Source organism: Ranitomeya variabilis, chromosome 7, assembly GCF_051348905.1.
Source record: "Ranitomeya variabilis isolate aRanVar5 chromosome 7, aRanVar5.hap1, whole genome shotgun sequence".
Taxonomy (NCBI): domain Eukaryota; kingdom Metazoa; phylum Chordata; class Amphibia; order Anura; family Dendrobatidae; genus Ranitomeya; species Ranitomeya variabilis.
The window spans coordinates 79,088,144-79,106,700 of NC_135238.1; the positions used below are offsets into that span (position 1 = coordinate 79,088,144).

At 41.7% G+C, this 18,557-nt stretch overlaps 1 protein-coding gene across 4 annotated transcripts in view; it reads left to right on the forward strand.

Moving 5' to 3' along the window:
* FAM234A (family with sequence similarity 234 member A) overlaps nucleotides 1-18,557 on the forward strand; it is a 60,990-nt gene that overhangs the window by 27,374 nt on the left and 15,059 nt on the right. For all 4 annotated transcript variants that reach the window (XR_013218238.1, XR_013218240.1, XR_013218239.1 and 1 more), the window contains exons 7-8: nucleotides 2,047-2,194; nucleotides 7,109-7,249. Coding sequence is in view for 1 of the 4 variants with exons in the window: in XM_077275328.1 (XP_077131443.1) it covers nucleotides 2,047-2,194; nucleotides 7,109-7,249 (289 nt within the window). In the remaining 3 variants the exon portion in view is untranslated. The remainder of the gene's footprint in view (nucleotides 1-2,046; nucleotides 2,195-7,108; nucleotides 7,250-18,557) is intronic.

The following is an 18,557-nucleotide window of genomic DNA, read 5'->3' on the forward strand; positions in this document are numbered from 1 at the left end:
GTAAATATGGAATAGGGACCCCACATTGTTACACCACAGGCTGAACAGATCTGAATTAGAGATTTTCGAATTGAGACTGTAATAGTTTTATTTTTTAAAATATGATCCCATCAGGATCCCAACTTGTATTTTGGTACAGATGTGGCTATGAGCATAGCAGGCACATGTACAGTTTTTGAAATTTTGAAATTAAACGCTTTTTTCGGAAATGCGTTTTAAAATTTTGCGTTCACATGGGTAAAATATTATCAAAGATACTTTTGTGACATATCTGGTGAAAGCCTGTACAGTTCTGAGTAGAATGGTGTTTATTTTGTTTCTCTATCTTTTTTCTAGCCTGAGTTACGAGGAGAAATGTAAAGGCAGGCAACACCGAAATTCGCACTTTTTCCGAACTTTGAAAATCAGTAAAAAATAAAATAAAATTCTAGAATGTTTTTTTCTTCACATTTTGCATTCTCTGACACACTATTACCAAATAACAAAATCTCAAAAGAATTAAAAATATAGACGTAAAAATCATTGGTTCACTTGACATGGAATGACCCGTATTTGGTTCAGATGGTGTCAAGTGTGTGTGGCAGCAACCAGGTGAGGAGTACAAAGACAAGTGTGTCTTGCCTACAGTCAAGCATGGTGGTGGGAGTGTCATGGTTTGGGGCTGCATGAGTGCTGTGGGGAGTTACAGTTCACTGAGGGAACCATGAATACCTACTTATACTGTGGCATAGTGAAGCCGAGCATGATTTCCTCCCTTTGGAAACTGGGCTGCTAGGCAGTATTCCAGTATTCCAACACGATAGTGACCCCCAAACACACTTCCAAAACGACCACTGCCTTGCTAAAGAAACTGAGGGTAAAGGTGCTAGACTGGCCAAGCAGGTCTCCTGACCTAAACCCTATTGAGCATCTGTGGGGCATCCTCAAACAGAAGGTGGAAGAGTGCAAGGTTAACATCCACCAGCCCCTTGATGTTGTCATGGAGGAGTGGAATAGGATTCCAGTGGCAATCTGTGACGCTCAAGTGAACTCCATGCCCAAGTGAGCTGTGGCAGTGCTTGAAAATAATGGTGGCCACACTACATATTGACACTTTGGGCACAATTTTGCCATTTTCACTAGGTGTGTACTCATTTTTGTTGTCAGCAGTTTAGACACTAATACCTGTAGGTTGAGTTATTTAGAGGGCACAACAAATGTACACTGTTATTTAAGCTGTACACTGACTACTTTACATTGTACCAATATGTCATAACTTCAGTGTTGTCCCATGAAAAGATATAATAAAAGATTTACAAAAATGTGAGGGGTGTATTCACCTTTGTGGGGTAGAGTGTGTGTATATAAATTTTTCTTATCAATTAGCAAAGTGACTGAACAATAGAGCAATCCAAATCATATTAATATTCGGTAACCCCTTCGCCTTCAACAAATTATCAATTCCTCTACTTACACTTGAGCACAGTTTAAGTATTTCGGCAGTGAGGTTTTTCCAATCATTTTGTAGGACTAACCACTGATCTTCTGTGCATGTAGGCTTGCGCAAACCCTTCTGTCACTTGTAATCCCAGACAGACTGGGTGATGTAGAGATCAGGGTACTGTGGGGGCCGTATCATCACTTCCAGGACCCCTTGTTATTTTTTACTTTGAAGATAGTTCTATATGATGTTTACTGTATGTTTGGAGTTGTTGACCTGCTGCAGAATAAATTTGGAGACAATCAGAAGATCTGATGGTGTTTCATGATTGATAAGTATCTGCATTCAAAACAGCATCAATTCTTTTACACATGTGCACAGCTGAGAAATACAGTGGTCACAAAAATATTGATTTTATTTACACTTCTCTCTTGTTCATTCACTTTACATTGTGTTGATAAAATAAACTATTAGCACTCCCATTTTTTTAAACCATTATTACTTTGCAGCTTTTTTTTTAACGCCTGTCTATGCATGTGTGTATATGTATATTAGTGTATATATTTTCTGTGATGACTCTGAGTTGTGGGACTGACAAGATAACAAACTTTGCTATCCTCCAACAGGTAGCTCCATTGCTGCATACTCTGTCAGTACCCTGTGTTCTCACACTGCAGGACCAGAAGCAAAACAGTTAGCCACTGTACTGGATTCTGACTGGGAGGCACAAAGGAATGTTTCTGCAGGGTTCATTCCCATAATAACTTCATCCAGGTATAGTGAGCGTATTGATCTAGCTGAGCTGATTGTGTTGTAGGTGAGCTACAGTGGGGAAAATAGTATTTAATACACTGCCGATTTTGCAAGTTTGGGAAACAAAAACGCTGTGCACATGCTGCGGAAAAAAACGCGCGGAAACGCAGCGGTTTTACATTCCGCAGCATGTCACTTCTTTCTGTGGATTCCGCAGCGGTTTAAGGGCTTGTGCACACGCTGCGGATTCCATTGTGGAAGTTTCCGCAGCGGATTTGATAAATACGCAGTGCAAAACCGCTGCGGTTTTTACTGCGGATTTATTGCTTTTTTTATTGCGGTTTCCTCTGCGGGTTTTCACCTGCAGATTTCTTTTGGAGCAGGTGTAAACCCGCAGCGGAATCCGCACAAAGAATTGACATGCTGCGGAATATAAACTGCTGCGTTTCCTCGCGTTTTTTTCTGCAGCATGTGCACTGCGAATTTCGTTTCCCATAGGTTTACATGGTTCCGCAGCAAAATCCGCAGCATGTGCACATACCCTTATAGCTGCTCCTATAGAAAACCGCAGTTGTAAAACCGCAGTGAAATCCGCAGAAAAACCGCTGTAAATCCGCGATAAATCTGCAGCAAAAACGCAGCATTTTTGCCCTGCAGATTTATCAAATCCGCTGCGGAAAAATCCACAGTGGACCAATATACGTGTGCACATAGCCTTAAGGACCAAGCATCCTTATCCGATCACACTTGCTCATCACTGCAAACACAAAATGCTAATATTGCCATTTTTATGGTCACCACCTCTGGTTTTTTTTATGCAATCAAAAACAGTATAGACCCCAAAAAGTTATCAATGAAAACGCCAGCCCCAACGCATTAAAACAGGCCCTCCATTTTTATTTTTTACATAAATCAGAATTTTTTAAAGCTACTAAAATAATCAAAATTAAACTTGGCAAGTTTGGTATTGCTATATTTATACTGACCTGAGAATCATGTTGCCTTGTTACTTTAACCATGCAATCAATGAACACTATAAGAATAAAAGGGGATTTCCGTTTGGAATGTTTTTCCATTGTTCACTACATTGTATGATAAGTCGAATAGTGTACTTGAACGCAACAACTCATCCCACAAAAAAATCAAGCCCTAATATTAATATTTTGATAGAAAAATAAAAACAATGGCTCGTGGAAAGTGAGGAAAAAGATGAAACATTACCTAATCCTTAAGGGGTTAAAGGGTTTCTTCAACAGCAAATTGTTATTTTTTTAAGTAATGGATTGATGAAAAATAAATGGAGGCATACTCACCTTACAGCACCCCCACAAATCTAGTGCAGGTTGCTTCGGAGGTCCCAGCTGGCTCTGAAAGCGATCCTGGATCCCAAGTACCACTGCCACCTATAACTGGCTCCAGTTTTCAGGTGACTAGAAGAGTGCTTCATCTGATGTTTCTCTGAAGACTTCCTTTTATAGTCAACTGACTTCTGCAACCAATTACTGCTCTGCATCCAAGAGGCTGCTGAAATGTGATTATGCCTCTTCTTATTTCTTTCTTTTAATCAATCCATGGGTTAAAAAAAGTGATTTTCCATCAGCAGCCATTTTGTGCCAGTGAACTTGTGAGGAAAGTTTCACGAACAGTGGGCATCACCTTTTGAAATGTGCTGTCAGCTCATAATAATCCTCTTAATAATAATTTTCAAATCTGTCTAGTTTTTTTTTTTACATATTACCTCGCCAAAGGTGTCCCCCTTTATTCTATTTACCTTTCGTGTCCATTGGAACTGTGCTCCAGTAGATCCCGTGGGAATGGTCAAGCATGCACCGATGGCATCCTATGTCTGGACGCGCCTTCATCCTGTTCATCTTTGCTGGTGTTAAAATGTATTTATTATTATTTCAGAGAACAGTTACAAACAGGTTGGCCCCAAGATACTCCTGTTGCGAGAGTATAGCACATAGAATGGAATAGATGTAGCAATTCGGAAACACACAGGAGAGCAGAGGGAGTGGGCCTGCAGCACTGAGGAGAAGCAGGGTACTGCTGAGAAAAGTACCTTTTGCAGATAATAGGATGCCCATTCAGCTTTTTGAAGTAGATGAAAAGGGACACAGGTACAAGAAGGAAATGCTATGTCAAGCTCAGTCTGTATCGCAACAATACGTATGCATTTACTGTGCTTTGTGAAAAATTATGCTATTTTGGAAATTAACATTTAAACACCTCTAAATCTCTCCTCAGGTGTTATGCAGGTTCTAATATGCTTAAAGGCTTTCTTTAATGACACCGAACTGTAGATATTTTTTTTCTAGGGGGGTGAGGGATTGAGTTGCATTATTATTTTTTCTAGATTACATTATTAGAATATTAGTGGAAACATCTTTTACCTGCAGGTCTTAAAGAATAGTCAGAGTATCAGATATTCCTCTGGAGCATCCAATAGCATGGCTATTTTTATGGCAGTCTTCATTCTGTCTATGTGCTAATGGAATAACAAAATACATGTTTGTAATGCATAGTGAAACTAGTATTTCTACATATTGATGACTTCTCCTTTAGAAAACAACAAATATGAATAATTCATATTTATTGAAAACCAAACCAGAAATATATCAAAACAATTAAAATATGCATCTTACTAGACAAGCCCACAATAGAGCTAAAGACAATGAGTCAAGAAGCCTTATGGAAAAATCTGTGTGATACAGGATAGGTGGGAAACCACACTCATATCGCGACAAAGATGTGGCCTCCTTTGGGCAAAGTGACCCCATCACAATTCTGTCAGTGAATTTTTTGGAAGGTAGGATTGAGAAGAGGAGGAGAATCAGCTGTGAATGTACTATATGTAGAAGCATACACTTTTAACACCTGTGTTATGTAGGTGTGAGAAAAGATCATGCATAATAGTAAGGGTACCGTCACACAGTGCAATTTTGATCGCTACGACGGTACGATTCGTGACGTTCTAGCGATATCGTTACGATATCGCAGTGCCTACACGCTACTGCGATCAGACATCACGCTGAGAATCGTACGTCGTAGCAGATCGTTTGGAACTTTCTTTCGTCGCTTGATCACCCGCTGACATCGCTGGATCGTTGTGTGTGACAGCGATCCAGCGATGTGTTCGCTTGTAACCAGGGTAAACATCGGGTAACTAAGCGCAGGGCCGCGCTTAGTAACCCGATGTTTACCCTGGTTACCAGCGTAAACGTTAAAAAAACAAACAGTACATACTTACATTCCGGTGTCTGTCCCCGGCGTCTCAGCTTCTCTGCACTGTGTGAGCGCCTGCCGGCCGGAAAGCGAGCACAGCGGTGACGTCACCGCTCTGCTTTCCGGCTATGGTGCTTACACAGTGGAGAGAAGCTGACACGCCGGGGGACAAACACCGGAATGTAAGTATGTACTGTTTGTTTTTTTAACGTTTATGATGGTAACCAGGGTAAACATCGGGTTACTAAGCGCGGCCCTGCGCTTAGTTACCCGATGTTTACCCTGGTTACCCGGGGACTTCGGCATCGCTCCAGCGCCGTGATTGCAAAGTGTGACCGCAGTCTACGACGCTGGAGCGATAATCATACGACGCTGCGACGTCACGGATCGTGCCGTCGTAGCGACGAAAATTGCACTGTGTGACAGTACCCTAAGACCGAATTCAGACATCAGTGATTTTTTATTTTTTTTTCATATTAAAAAAAAAAACTGTTCAATTTTCATCAGTGTTTTTGATCATTGTTTCATCAAGATTTGGTGAGTTTACCTTCAGAGTTTATCAAAGTTTCATCATTTTTTCTCAGATGCTAAAGAAAAAAATGATAGAGGTTCCTCCAGCTTCTATCAGACGATGAACAATGTGCAGCATACAGATGACATCCAAGTACTGCCTGATTTTTTTTTCAAGGGGCCATGGACTTGCATTGGCAAGTTTAATCAGAGACTCGCATCAAAATCGGACAAGTCTCCGTGATTTTGTGCGTACTACTCGCTATTAGCTACAAAAACAATCTGTGAAAATAAACAGATAGGACTCATACGAAAGAAAAAAAAAACCCTGAAGGCTCAATGAGCTCTAAGTATTACTTAACAACCTCTCCAATCTCACTATAAAGCATTTGTTTCCCTCCACCTTCCCAGTCTCATTATACAGCACTTTGTTTCCCTCCACCTCCCCAGTCTCATTATACAGCACTTGTTTCCTTCCACCTCCCCAGTCTCATTATACAGCACTTGTTTCCCTCCACCTTCCCAGTCTCATTATACAGCACTTTGTTTCCCTCCACCTCCCCAGTCTCATTATACAGCACTTGTTTCCTTCCACCTCCCCAGTCTCATTATACAGCACTTGTTTTTTTCCACCTCCCCAGTCTCATTATACACAGCACTTGTTTTTTTCCACCTCCCCAGTCTCAGTATACACAGCACTTGTTTCACTCCACCTCCCCAGTCTCATTATACAGCACTTGTTTCCTTCCACCTCCCCAGTCTCATTATACAGCACTTGTTTCCTTCCACCTCCCCAGTCTCATTATACAGCACTTGTTTCACTCCACCTCCACAGTCTCATTATACAGCACTTGTTTCCTTCCACCTCCCCAGTCTCATTATACAGCACTTGTTTCCTTCCACCTCCCCAGTCTCATTATACAGCACTTGTTTCCTTCCACCTCCCCAATCTCAAAGTAGAAGCTAGAATGGCTCAAAACCTGAAGGTTAATAAAACAAAAGTCCCATTACCTCTACTATAAGGGATCTTACAGTTATAGTAAGCATGCACAACAATGGCTGGTATATATTGCTGCCTTTTTTACCAAATGAACTACATTTGTTTTTGCACTGCGTAACTTATGTACATTTTCTCATTAGATTTTATTTTTCCCTTGCATTTTAATTTGTGGTGTGCTTTTTTGTGTGTTTTTATTTTAGCACTGGCACAATTCTCTATCTATTAAATGTGCCTGGGAGATACTACAACAACATTTTGGTTGTAAAATCTGAAGTTTCAGAATTGGTGGATGGTCAAAAGTTTCAAACATTGTGGTCTGTGAACACAACCAACATATTAAGGTAAAACGATTAGTTTTTGGTATAGCTTTTTTCTTTTTTTTTTTCTCCAAAGTTTATTTTTGAAAATGTACAAAAACATTCACAATGAATAAAGTCAGTATAAGTCTCACTGTATATTTGCAATACAATTTATACAGTTATGCTGTTGGCTTGGGTCTGAACAGTAATGCATAATATTATATGAATTATTTATTTATATTAAATGCTTTTTCTTTCATAATAAAAGGTTGAAGCTTCTAATCATTCACACGTCCCACTATCCACTGGAATGCATTGAGTCGTACAATTGTGCTTATATAGTACCAACATATTCCACCGCTAATCCCTATTAATATGTATTTGGGGGGTTTATTAAAAACCAGAGTACCTGGAGGAAACCTACCCAAATATGAAGAGAACATCCAAACTCGATGCAGATATTGCCCTTGGTTGAATTTGAACGGAGGACCCCAGCACTGCAAATCATTGGATCACATCACTAGGCCACCATGCTGCCCAAAATGCATTATTCAATGCACCCGCAATGTCTGATTGCACCAGAATTTCACTTGAACATCTAATGTTTCACATCGGAGTTGTGTTACAGGTGTGCCTTTTATTTATACATGACAGACATGTGCAATTTTTCAGTGCTAATGCTGCATAAAACAAAGGGTTGTTCTCATGATTACTGCTCAGGAGCACACCGCTGCCCAGGTTCTCGATTTCCTGCTTGCTGGGAGTTGGTGCACTCTTGCTTGTTTGACAGATCGGACCAGCAGCATTGATGCACCTCTGACCCAAATTGTGCACTCTCTGACGTTGCTATATTATTCATGTTTGCCTCTGCAGCTTCAGAGGAAAATGATAGCATGGATACTGTTCAGGATTGGGAGCGAATGGTACACTCCACAGATCCCGGCCGGCTTCAGAGCAGTGCTCAAAAAAATCTATTGTGAAGAGCTTGTAATCACTGCACATGGTTGCCCACTACTGCTAATCAGCAGTAAAAAAAAAATTTAAGAATCCCTCCCTTTTTAACCCCTTAATGATCGAGCCAATTTTGACCTTAATGCACAAGCCAAATTTTACAATTCTGACCGCTGTCACTTTATGAGGTTATAACTCTGGAACGCTTTTAATGTATCCCACTGATTCTGATATTTTTTTTCGGGACATATTGTACTCCTTGATAGTGGTAAAATTTCTTCAATATAACGTGCGTTTATTTGTGAAAAAAAACGGAAATTTGACGAAAATTTGGAAAATTTTGCAATTTGCAAGCTTTGAATTCTTATGCCCTTAAATCGGAGTTATGTCACACAAAATAGTTAATAAATAACATTTCCCACATGTCTACTTTACATCAGCACAATTTTGGAAACAAATTTTTTTTTGTTAGGACATTATAAGGGTTAAAAGTTGACCAGCGATTTCTCATTTTTTCAACAAAATTTGCAAAACCTTTTTTTAGGGACCGCCTCACGTTTTAAGTGAGTTTGAGGGGGGCTATATGACAGAAAATACCCCAAAGTGACACCACAACTGCACCCCTCAAGGTGCTCCAAAGCACATTCAAGAAGATTACTAACCCTTCAGGTGCTTCACAGGAATTTTTGGAATGTGGGAAAAAAAATGAACATTTTAACTTTTTTCACAAAAAATAAATTTAGACTAATTTTTTTTATTTTCACAAGGGTAGCAGGCATAAAGTCAACCCCAAAATTTATTGTGCAATTTCTCCTGAGCATGCCGAGACCCTATATGTGGGGGAAAACCACTGTTTGGGTGCATGGCAGGGGTCAGGAGCGGAAGGATTTGACTTTTTGAAAAAAAATTGCTGGAATAATTAGCGGGACCCTATATTCTGTTTGGAGATCCCCGATGTGCCTAAACAGTGGAATACCCCCCCCCCAAACGTGACCCCATTTTTTGAAACCACACCTCTAAAGGATTTTGTCCAGGGGTATAGTGAGCATTTTGAACCCACAGGTACGACACAGAATTTGATAACATTAGGTCGTCATATTGAATATGTTGTCATTAGTGTTGAGCGCAAGTGCTCGCTACTCCAGTTTGCATCAGGTGCTCGGGTATGCACCAAATATCGCGGGTGCTCAAGTGACATGCTCAAGTCCCTCACTGCATGTTTCATGGCTGTTAGACACTAAAAAAAATGCAGGGGATCCGCAATACTCTGTGCATACCCGACCACCCAGTGCAAACTCAAGTAGCGAGCACTTGTGCTCAACATTGGCTGTCATATTTTTTTTTTTTTTTTAATTTTGGAAAAAAAAAACAATTCTAACCCTAACATAACACCTAACCCTAAGCGCAACTGCAAAGAATGAAAAAAAAAAAGTAAATTTATCATTTTTATTTAACTAAGGGGATGACAAAGGGGGGTTTGATTTACTATTTTTTTATTTTGATCACTGTGATAGACCCTATGCCATGCCATTTGCTTTCCAGGGGGATGCAGAGGTACGGGGGGGGGGGGGGATCATTGCTCTTTCCTCTGACATGTATATCATGTCAGAAGAGAGCGAAATCATTGAAACAGCCGACGCACCTTTTTTTTTTTTTTTTGTGATCACGGTTGTTCACTGAATAATGGCGATGACGTACGTGATCGGACACCGGAAAATCCGGACAGTAATAAGGAAATAAGTGCCCTTTGCTGCCGCCATTTTAATGCCTATCGGTGGTCGCTAAGGGGTTAACAAGGGAGAGGTTTTGTTTTGTGTTTTCTATATAGCAACAGTGGCTTGCAAAAGTATTCACCACCCCCAATTGGCCTTTTACCTATTTTATTATTCAAATAGCACATCATAGATAAATGTGATTACTTAGGTACTATAGGAATTGAGCATTTCCACCACAAAAAAAAATACAAACAATGTTAGGAAGGGTGGAGTACATGCAAACACAAAACAATGGAGTAGCCATAAATCACCAAATGGAATGAAAGCCATGATTTTGTTGGAACATGAAAACAGTTACGTAACAATTAATAGGAGGTATTTTTAGGAGGAACAAGAAAGGGGGGCCCATCCATATAAAGAGTCATCCATGGGAGTACAAACGTCATGGCAGGCAACATATGAACGATTGCACAAACAAGAATGACATTAGGCTGGTTTTACACTTGCTGTATTTTTTCAGCCCGTTTTTGCGGCCCCAATGCATTTCTATGGGGCAGCAAAAATTCGTAGGAACGCCGTGAGGGCTGTATTTACGGCCGTGAAAAAATATCGAGCTTGCTCGAGATATTTCACAGCTTACAGACACGGCCCCCATTGAAAATCACTGGGGCCGCAAAAACAACAGAAGGTTGTTTTTGCGGTGCGTCGTCACTTCCAGTTTTGCAGACCGCCATTTTCTTTTCCCCAATACTTTTGCTATACTTTTGCTATACTTTCCAGCTATACTTTTGCTGGAAAATGGCGATCCGCAAGTTTTTTGCGGTCTGATATTGCGGCAGACCTTGAAAATTGCCGCGATACGGCTCACAATAATGGGCCGCAAAAAACCTGGTAAGTGTAAAAGAAGCCTTAATAGGTAAGTATGTCGTCTCAGTATCATAGATGTGCACAGATACCATAAACAAATCAAAAGTAAAAAAAACATAGAAGTATCAGAGACAACAGTTATAAGTCAGCATGTGTCAGTGAAAGATAGATGCAGATCTACAGCGTAGTGCAGAGCTTACTCATGGTATAAAATACAGACATAAATTAAATTTAGGGGATCAAATTACTAAAAATTGGCATGTGCATATCTATTCATCCCTTTTGCTATGAAGCAGCTAAAAATTTCTGATGCAAGCAATTACCTTTATAAGTCACATGCATAGTGAAAGGACATCCACCTGTGTGCATTCAAAGTGTCACATGGCCTATCAGTATACACACACCTTTTCTGATAGTCCACAAAGGCTGCAACACCATTAACAAGTGACAGCAGTAACTAACCAACACCATGAAGACCAAGGAGATCTCCAAACAAGTCAGGGACAGAGTTGTTCAGAAATACAAGTCAGGGTTGGATTATAAAAAATATCTCAATCTCTGATGATCCCCTGGAGCACCATCAAATCCATTATCATCAAATGGAAATAAAATCCTAACACAACAAACCTGCCAAGAGACGGCCGCCCACCAACACTCCCAGCCCAGGTAAGGAGGGCATTAATCAGAAAGGCAGCACAGAGACCAAAGGTAACCCTGATGGAGCTGCAAAGTTCCCAAGCAGAGAATGGAGCATCTGTCCATATGACCGCAATAAGCCGTACACTCCATAGAGGTGGCCTTTATGGAATAATGGGCAGAAAAAAAGCCTTTACTTACACACAAAAATTGTAAGGCTCGTTTTGAGTTTTCCAAAAGACGCGTGTGAGACTCCCCAAATGTATGGAGGAAGGTGCTGTGGGTCAGGTGAGACCAAAATTGAACATTTTGTCCAGCAAGATGAACGTTATGTCTGGCACCAAACCAACACAGCTCATCACACCAAAAAAACCATCCCACAATTAAACATGACTGTGGCATCATCATGCTGTGCGGATGTTTTCCGGCAGTAGGGACAGGGAAAATGTTTTGAGTTGAGGGAGAAGGATGGAGTGAAATACAGGGATATTCTTGAGCAAAACCTGTTTGTCTGTCAGTGGTTTGGGACAGGGGCGGAGGTTCACCTTCCAACAAGACAATAACCCAAAGCATACTGCTAAAGCAACACTGGAGTGCTTTAAGGGGAAACGTTTAAATGTTCTGGAGTGGTCTAGTCAAAGCCCAGACCTTAATCCAATTGATAATCTGTGGTCAGACATGGAGATTGCTGTTCTCCAGAGGAAACCATCAAACTTGAAGGAGCTGGAGCAGTTTTGCCTTGAGGGATGAGCAAAAATCCCAGTGGCAAGATGTGGAAAGCTCACAGAGACTTCTCCAAAGCAACTTGCAGCTGTAATTGACACAAAAGGAGGCTCTACATAGTACTGACTTTAGGGGGGTGAATAGATATGCACACTGAGGTTTTCAGGTATTTTGTCCTATTTGTTGTTTGCTTTACAATAAAAAGAAAACCAAATATTCACAGTTATAGGCATTTTCTTTACATGAACTGATGCAAACCCTAAAAACAGTAACATTACAGGTTGTGATGTAGTAAAAGACGAAAAACACCAAGTGGTGGTGCTGGTGTGTGAATACTTTTGCAAGCCACTGTAAATTGCCTGATTTTCTTTTTATTTATTTATTTATATATACTGTGTAATAAATATATATATATATATATATGTGTACACATATACAAGTACATTGTAATTTATGTTGTATGCGTTTTTTCCACAGATACACCATGTACCTATTATAGGCTATAGTGTTGTTCATATGTCTGTTTTTTCTGTCACCTCGGATGAAGAGGGTCAATGTGGGTCTGTCAAAAACACTGATGACACACTTATGGTAAAAACGGACACACGGAACACACACTGATCCAAAACACTGATGACACAAGTACTATTTTTTCACAAGAAAAATAAAGATGATTGGCACATCCCCAAAAAATAGATATCTTAAAATTTTATTCCATATATGTCGATGTGAATACTTTTCTGCCCAATGATGACAGAAGTATTCTAGGAGTGATACCTTTATTGGCTAACCAGAAAATAATATGTTGGCAAGCTTTCAGAGCACAGAGGCTCCTTCTTCAGGCAAGATTACAAATACTGTCATCATTGGGAAGAAAAGTATTCACATTGATTTTTCTGGCTAACACGGTACCACAATACAATTTGTTATTGTACATCATTCCATATATGTCAAACAGTTAAAATCCACATGATAGGGCACACAGAGCGTAGGAGTGTTTTTTCTTCGTCATAGAGAATTCAAAAACATTGTGGAAACATACGGTACCTAAAAACAAACCTCCCTCAATCATCTGGAGACAATAATTACAATTAGTCAAAGGTGTATGCAGCAAACATGATCTGCTGCCGTCCAAAAGATAATTTACCGTATGTACTTGTGTATAAGCCAAGATTTTCAGCACATTTTTTGTGTGCTGAAAACGCTCCCCTCGGCTTATACACGAGTCATGGTCCAGAAAGCCGGCGGGGGAGTGGGGAGTCGGCGGCTGTAGCACAGTGACAGCTACAGCCACTGGCTTCTAGAAGATATCAATACTCGCCCTCCGTCGCTGCATCTCCGTCCCTGCATCTCTGACCTGGCGCTGGCAGCTCTTTCCTGTTCTGGTGTTCAGCGGTCAGGTGCTGCCGCTCATTAACCCCTTTCTGTCATCGGACGTACTATTCCGTCCATGTGGGGTGGGCCCTAATTCCCAAGGACGGAATAGTACGTCCAGCGCGATCGGCCACGCTCACGGGGGGAGCGCGGCCGATCGCGGCCGGGTGTCAGCTGCCTATCGCAGCTGACATCCGGCACTATGTGCCAGGAGCGGTCATGGACCGCCCCCGGCACATTAACCCCCGGCACACCGCGATCAAACATGATCGCGGTGTGCCGGCGGTACAGGGAAGCATCGCGCAGGGAGGGGGCTCCCTGCGTGCTTCCCTGAGACCCCCGGAGCAACGCGATGTGATCGCGTTGCTCCGGGGGTCTCCTACCTCCTATCCCTGCAGGCCCCGGATCCAAAATGGCCGCGGGGCTGCATCCGGGTCCTGCAGGGATCACTTCCGGGTGCCGAGCAGGCTGCAGATGAAAGCTGCAGTCTGCACGGCTGTAAGTGAGATCGGAGATCTCACAGAGTGCTGTGCACACTGTGAGATCAGCGATCTGTAATGTCCCCCCCTGGGGCAAAGTAAAAAAGTAAAAAAAATTCCCACATGTGTAAAAAAAAAATAAAAAAAAAAATTCCTAAATAAAGAAAAAAAAAAAATATTATTCCCATAAATACATTCCTTTATCTAAATAAAAAAAACCAAACAATAAAAGTACACATATTTAGTATCGCCGCGTCCGTAACGACCCCACCTATAAAACTATATCACTAGTTAACCCCTGCAGTGAACACCGTAAAAAGAAAAAAAAAAAAAAAACGAGGCAAAAAACAACGCTTTATTCTCATACCGCCAAACAAAAAGTGCAATAACACGCGATCAAAAAGACGGATATAAATAAACATGGTACCGCTGCAAACGTCATCTTGTCCCGCAAAAAACGAGCTGCCATATAGCATCATCAGCGAAAAAATAAAAAAGTTATAGTCCTCAGAATAAAGCGATGCCAAAATAATTATTTTTTCTATAAAATAGTTTTTATCGTATAGAAGCGCCAAAACATAAAAAAAATGATAGAAATGAGGTATCGCTGTAATCATACTGACCCGATGAATAAAACTGCTTTATCAATTTTACCAAACGCGGAACGGTATAAACGCCTCCCCCAAAAGAAATTCATGAATATCTGGTTTTTGATCATTCTGCCTCACAAAAATCGGAATAAAAAGCGATCAAAAAATCTCCCGTGCCTGAACATGTTATCAATAAAAACGTCAACTCGTTCCGCAAAAAACAAGACCTCACATGACTCTGTGGACTCAAATATGGAAAAATTATAGCTCTCAAAATGTGGTAACGCAAAAAATATTTTTTGCAATAAAAAGCTTCTTTCAGTGTGTGACAGGCGCCAATCATAAAAATCCGCTAAAAAACCCGCTATAAAAGTAAATCAAACCCCCTTTCATCACCCCCTTAGTTAGGGAAAAATAAAAAAAATTAAAAAAATGTATTTATTTCCATTTTACCGCTAGGGTTAGGGTTGGGGCTAGGGTTGGGGCTAGGGTTAGGGTTGGGGCTAGGGTTAGGGTTAGGGCAGGGGCTAGGGTTAGGGCTGGGGCTAGGGTTGGGGCTAGGGTTAGGGTTGGGGCTAGGGTTAGGGTTAAGGCTACAGTTAGGGTTGGGGCTAAAGTTAGGGTTAAGGGTTGGGGCTAAAGTTAGGGTTAGGGTTTGGACTACATCTACGGTTGGGAATAGGGTTGGGATTAGGTTTAGGGGTGTGTCTGGGTTAGAGGTGTGGTTAGGGTTACCGTTGGAATTAGGGTTAGGGGTGTGTTTGGATTAGGGTTTCAGTTATAATTGGGGGGTTTCCACTGTTTAGGCACATCAGGGGCTCTCCAAACGCGACATGGCGTCCGATCTCAATTTCAGCCAATTCTGCGTTGAAAAAGTAAAACAGTGCTCCTTCCCTTCCGAGCTCTCCCGTGCGCCCAAACAGGGGTTTACTCCAACATATGGGGTATCAGCGTACTCGGAACACATTGGAGAACAACTTTTGGGGTCCAATTTCTCCTGTTACCCTTGGGAAAATACAAAACTGGAGGCTAAAAAATAATTTTTGTGGAAAAAAAATATTTTTTATTTGCATGGCTCTGCGTTATAAACTGTAGTGAAACAATTGGGGGTTCAAAGCTCTCACAACACATCTAGATGAGTTCCTTAGGGGGTCTACTTTCCAAAATGGTGTCACTTGTGGTGGGTTTCTACTGTTTAGGTACATTAGGGCCTCTGCAAATGCAATCTGATGCCTGCAAACCATTCCATCTAAGTCTGCATTCCAAATGGCGCTCCTTCCCTTCCGAGCCCTCCCATGCGCCCAAACAGTGGTTCCCCCCCCACATATGGGGTATCAGCGTACTCAGGACAAATTGGACAACAATTTTTGGGGTCCAATTTCTCCTGTTACCCTTGGGAAAATACAAAACTGGGGGCTAAAAAATAATTTTGGGGTGAAAATGTTTTTTTTTTTTTTCACGGCTATGCGTTATAAACTGTAGTGAAACACTTGAGGGTTCAAAACTCTCACAACACATCTAGATGAGTTGCTTAGGGGGTCTACTTTCCAAAATGGTGTCACTTGTGTTTTTTTTTTACTGTTTAGGTACATTAGGGCTCTGCAAACGCAATGTGACGCCTGCAGACCATTCCATCTAAGTCTGCATTCAAAATGGCGCTCCATCCCTTCCGAGCCCTCCCATGCACCCAAACAGTGGTTCCCCCCCACATATGGGGTATCAGCGTACTCAGGACAAATTGGACAACAACTTTTGGGGTCCAATTTCTCCTGTTACCCTCAGGAAAATACAAAACTGGGGGCTAAAAAATAATTTTTGTGGGAAAAAAGTTTGTTTTATTTTTACGGCTCTGCATTATAAACTTCTGTGAAGCAGTTGGTGGGTCAAAGTGCTCACTACACCTCTAGATAAGTTCCTTAGGGGGTTTACTTTCCAAAATGGTGTCACTTGTGGGGGGGTTTCAATGTTTAGGCACATCAGTGGCTCTCCAAACGCAACATGGCGTCCCATCTCAATTCCTGTCAATTTTGCAGTGAAAAGTCAAATGGCGCTCCTTCCCTTCCGAGCTCTGCCATGCGCCCAAACAGTGGTTTACCCCCACATATGGGGTATCAGCGTACTCAGGACAAATTGTAAAACATCTTTTGGGGTCCAATTTCTTCTCTTACTCTTGGGAAAATAAAAAATTGGGGGTGAAAAATAATTTTTGTGAAAAAATATGATTTTTTATTTTTACGGTTCTGCATTATAAACTTCTGTGAAGCACTTGGTGAGTCAAAGTGCTCACCACACCTCTAGATAAGCTCCTTAGGGGGTCTACTTTCCAAAATGGTGTCACTTGTGGGGGGTTTCAATGTTTAGGCATATCAGGGGCTCTCCAAACGCAACATGGTGTCCCATCTCAATTCCAGTCAATTTTGCATTGAAAAGTCAAATGGCGCTCCTTCGCTTCCGAGCTCTGTCATGCGCCCAAACAGTGGTTTACCCCCACATATGGGGTATTGGCGTACTCAGGACAAATTGTACAACATCTTTTGGCATCCATTTTCTCCTGTTACCCTTAATAAAATAAAACAAATTGGAGCTGAAGTAAACTTTGTGTGAAAAAAAAGTTAAATGCTCATTTTTATTTAAACATTCCAAAAATACCTGTGAAACACCTGAAGGGTTAATAAACTTCTTGAATGTGGTTTTGAGCACCTTGAGGGGTGCAGTTTTTAGAATGGTGTCACACTTGGTTATTTTCTATCATATAGACCCCTCAAAATTACTTCAAATGAGATGTGGTCCCTAAAAAAAAAAATGGTGTTGTGAAAATGAGAAATTGCTGGTCAACTTTTAACCCTTATAACTCCCTAACAAAAAAAAATTTTGGTTCCAAAATTGGGCTGATGTAAAGTAGACATGTGGGAAATGTTACTTATTAAGTATTTTGTGTGACATATCACTGTGATTTAATTGCATAAAAATTCAAAGTTGAAAAATTGCAAAATTTTCAAAATTTTCGCCAAATTTCCATTTTTTTCACAAATAAACGCAGGTAATATCAAAGAAATTTTACCACTATCATGAAGTACAATATGTCACGAGAAAACAGTGTCAGAATCACCGGGATCCGTTGAAGCGTTCCAGAGTTATAACCTCATAAAGGGACAGTGGTCAGAATTGTAAAAATTGGCCCGGTCCATAACGTGCAAACCACCCTTGGGGGTGAAGGGGTTAAGGTAGCAATGAATATGTACACAACTCTACTCCCATAGGTGTGGAGCGCATATTCATTACCTTAATGAGCGGTACCACGTGACCGCTCATCACGGGAAGAAGCTGCCGCACTGGGACAATGTCGGTGGGGCTGCGTGAGGAGGGTGAGGAGGACGGGGGAGCCATGCATACAAGGATGGGACCGGGGAGCCATGCATTCAAGGATGGGACCGGGGGAGCCATGCATACAAGGATGGGACCATGGAAACCATGCATACAAGGATGGGACCGGGGGAGCCGAGCATGAAAGAATGGGACCGGGGGAGCCGAGCATACAAGGATGGGACCGGGGGAGCCGAGCATGCAAGGATGGGACCGGGGGAGCCGAGCATGCAAGAATGGGACCGGGGGAGCCGAGCATACAAGGACGGGACCAGGGGAGCCATGCATAGAAGGATGGAACCGGGGAGCCGAGCATACAAGGACGGGACCGGGGAGCCATGCATACAAGGATGGGACTGGAGAAGCCATGCATATAAGGATGGGCCTGGGTTAGCCGAGCAAACAAGGATGGGACGGGGGAGCCATGCATACAACGAGGGGACCGGGGGAGCCATGCATACAATAGGGGCAGCCACACAGAGCAGGATAGGACGGGGGAAACCACGCATACCGGGAAAGGGATGAGGGGACAATACATACCTGGCTTATACTCGAGTCAATAAGCTTACCCAGTTTTCCGTTGCAAAATTATGTGCCTCGGCTTGTACTCGGTTCAGCTTATACTCGAGTATATACGGTAAATCCTTATTAG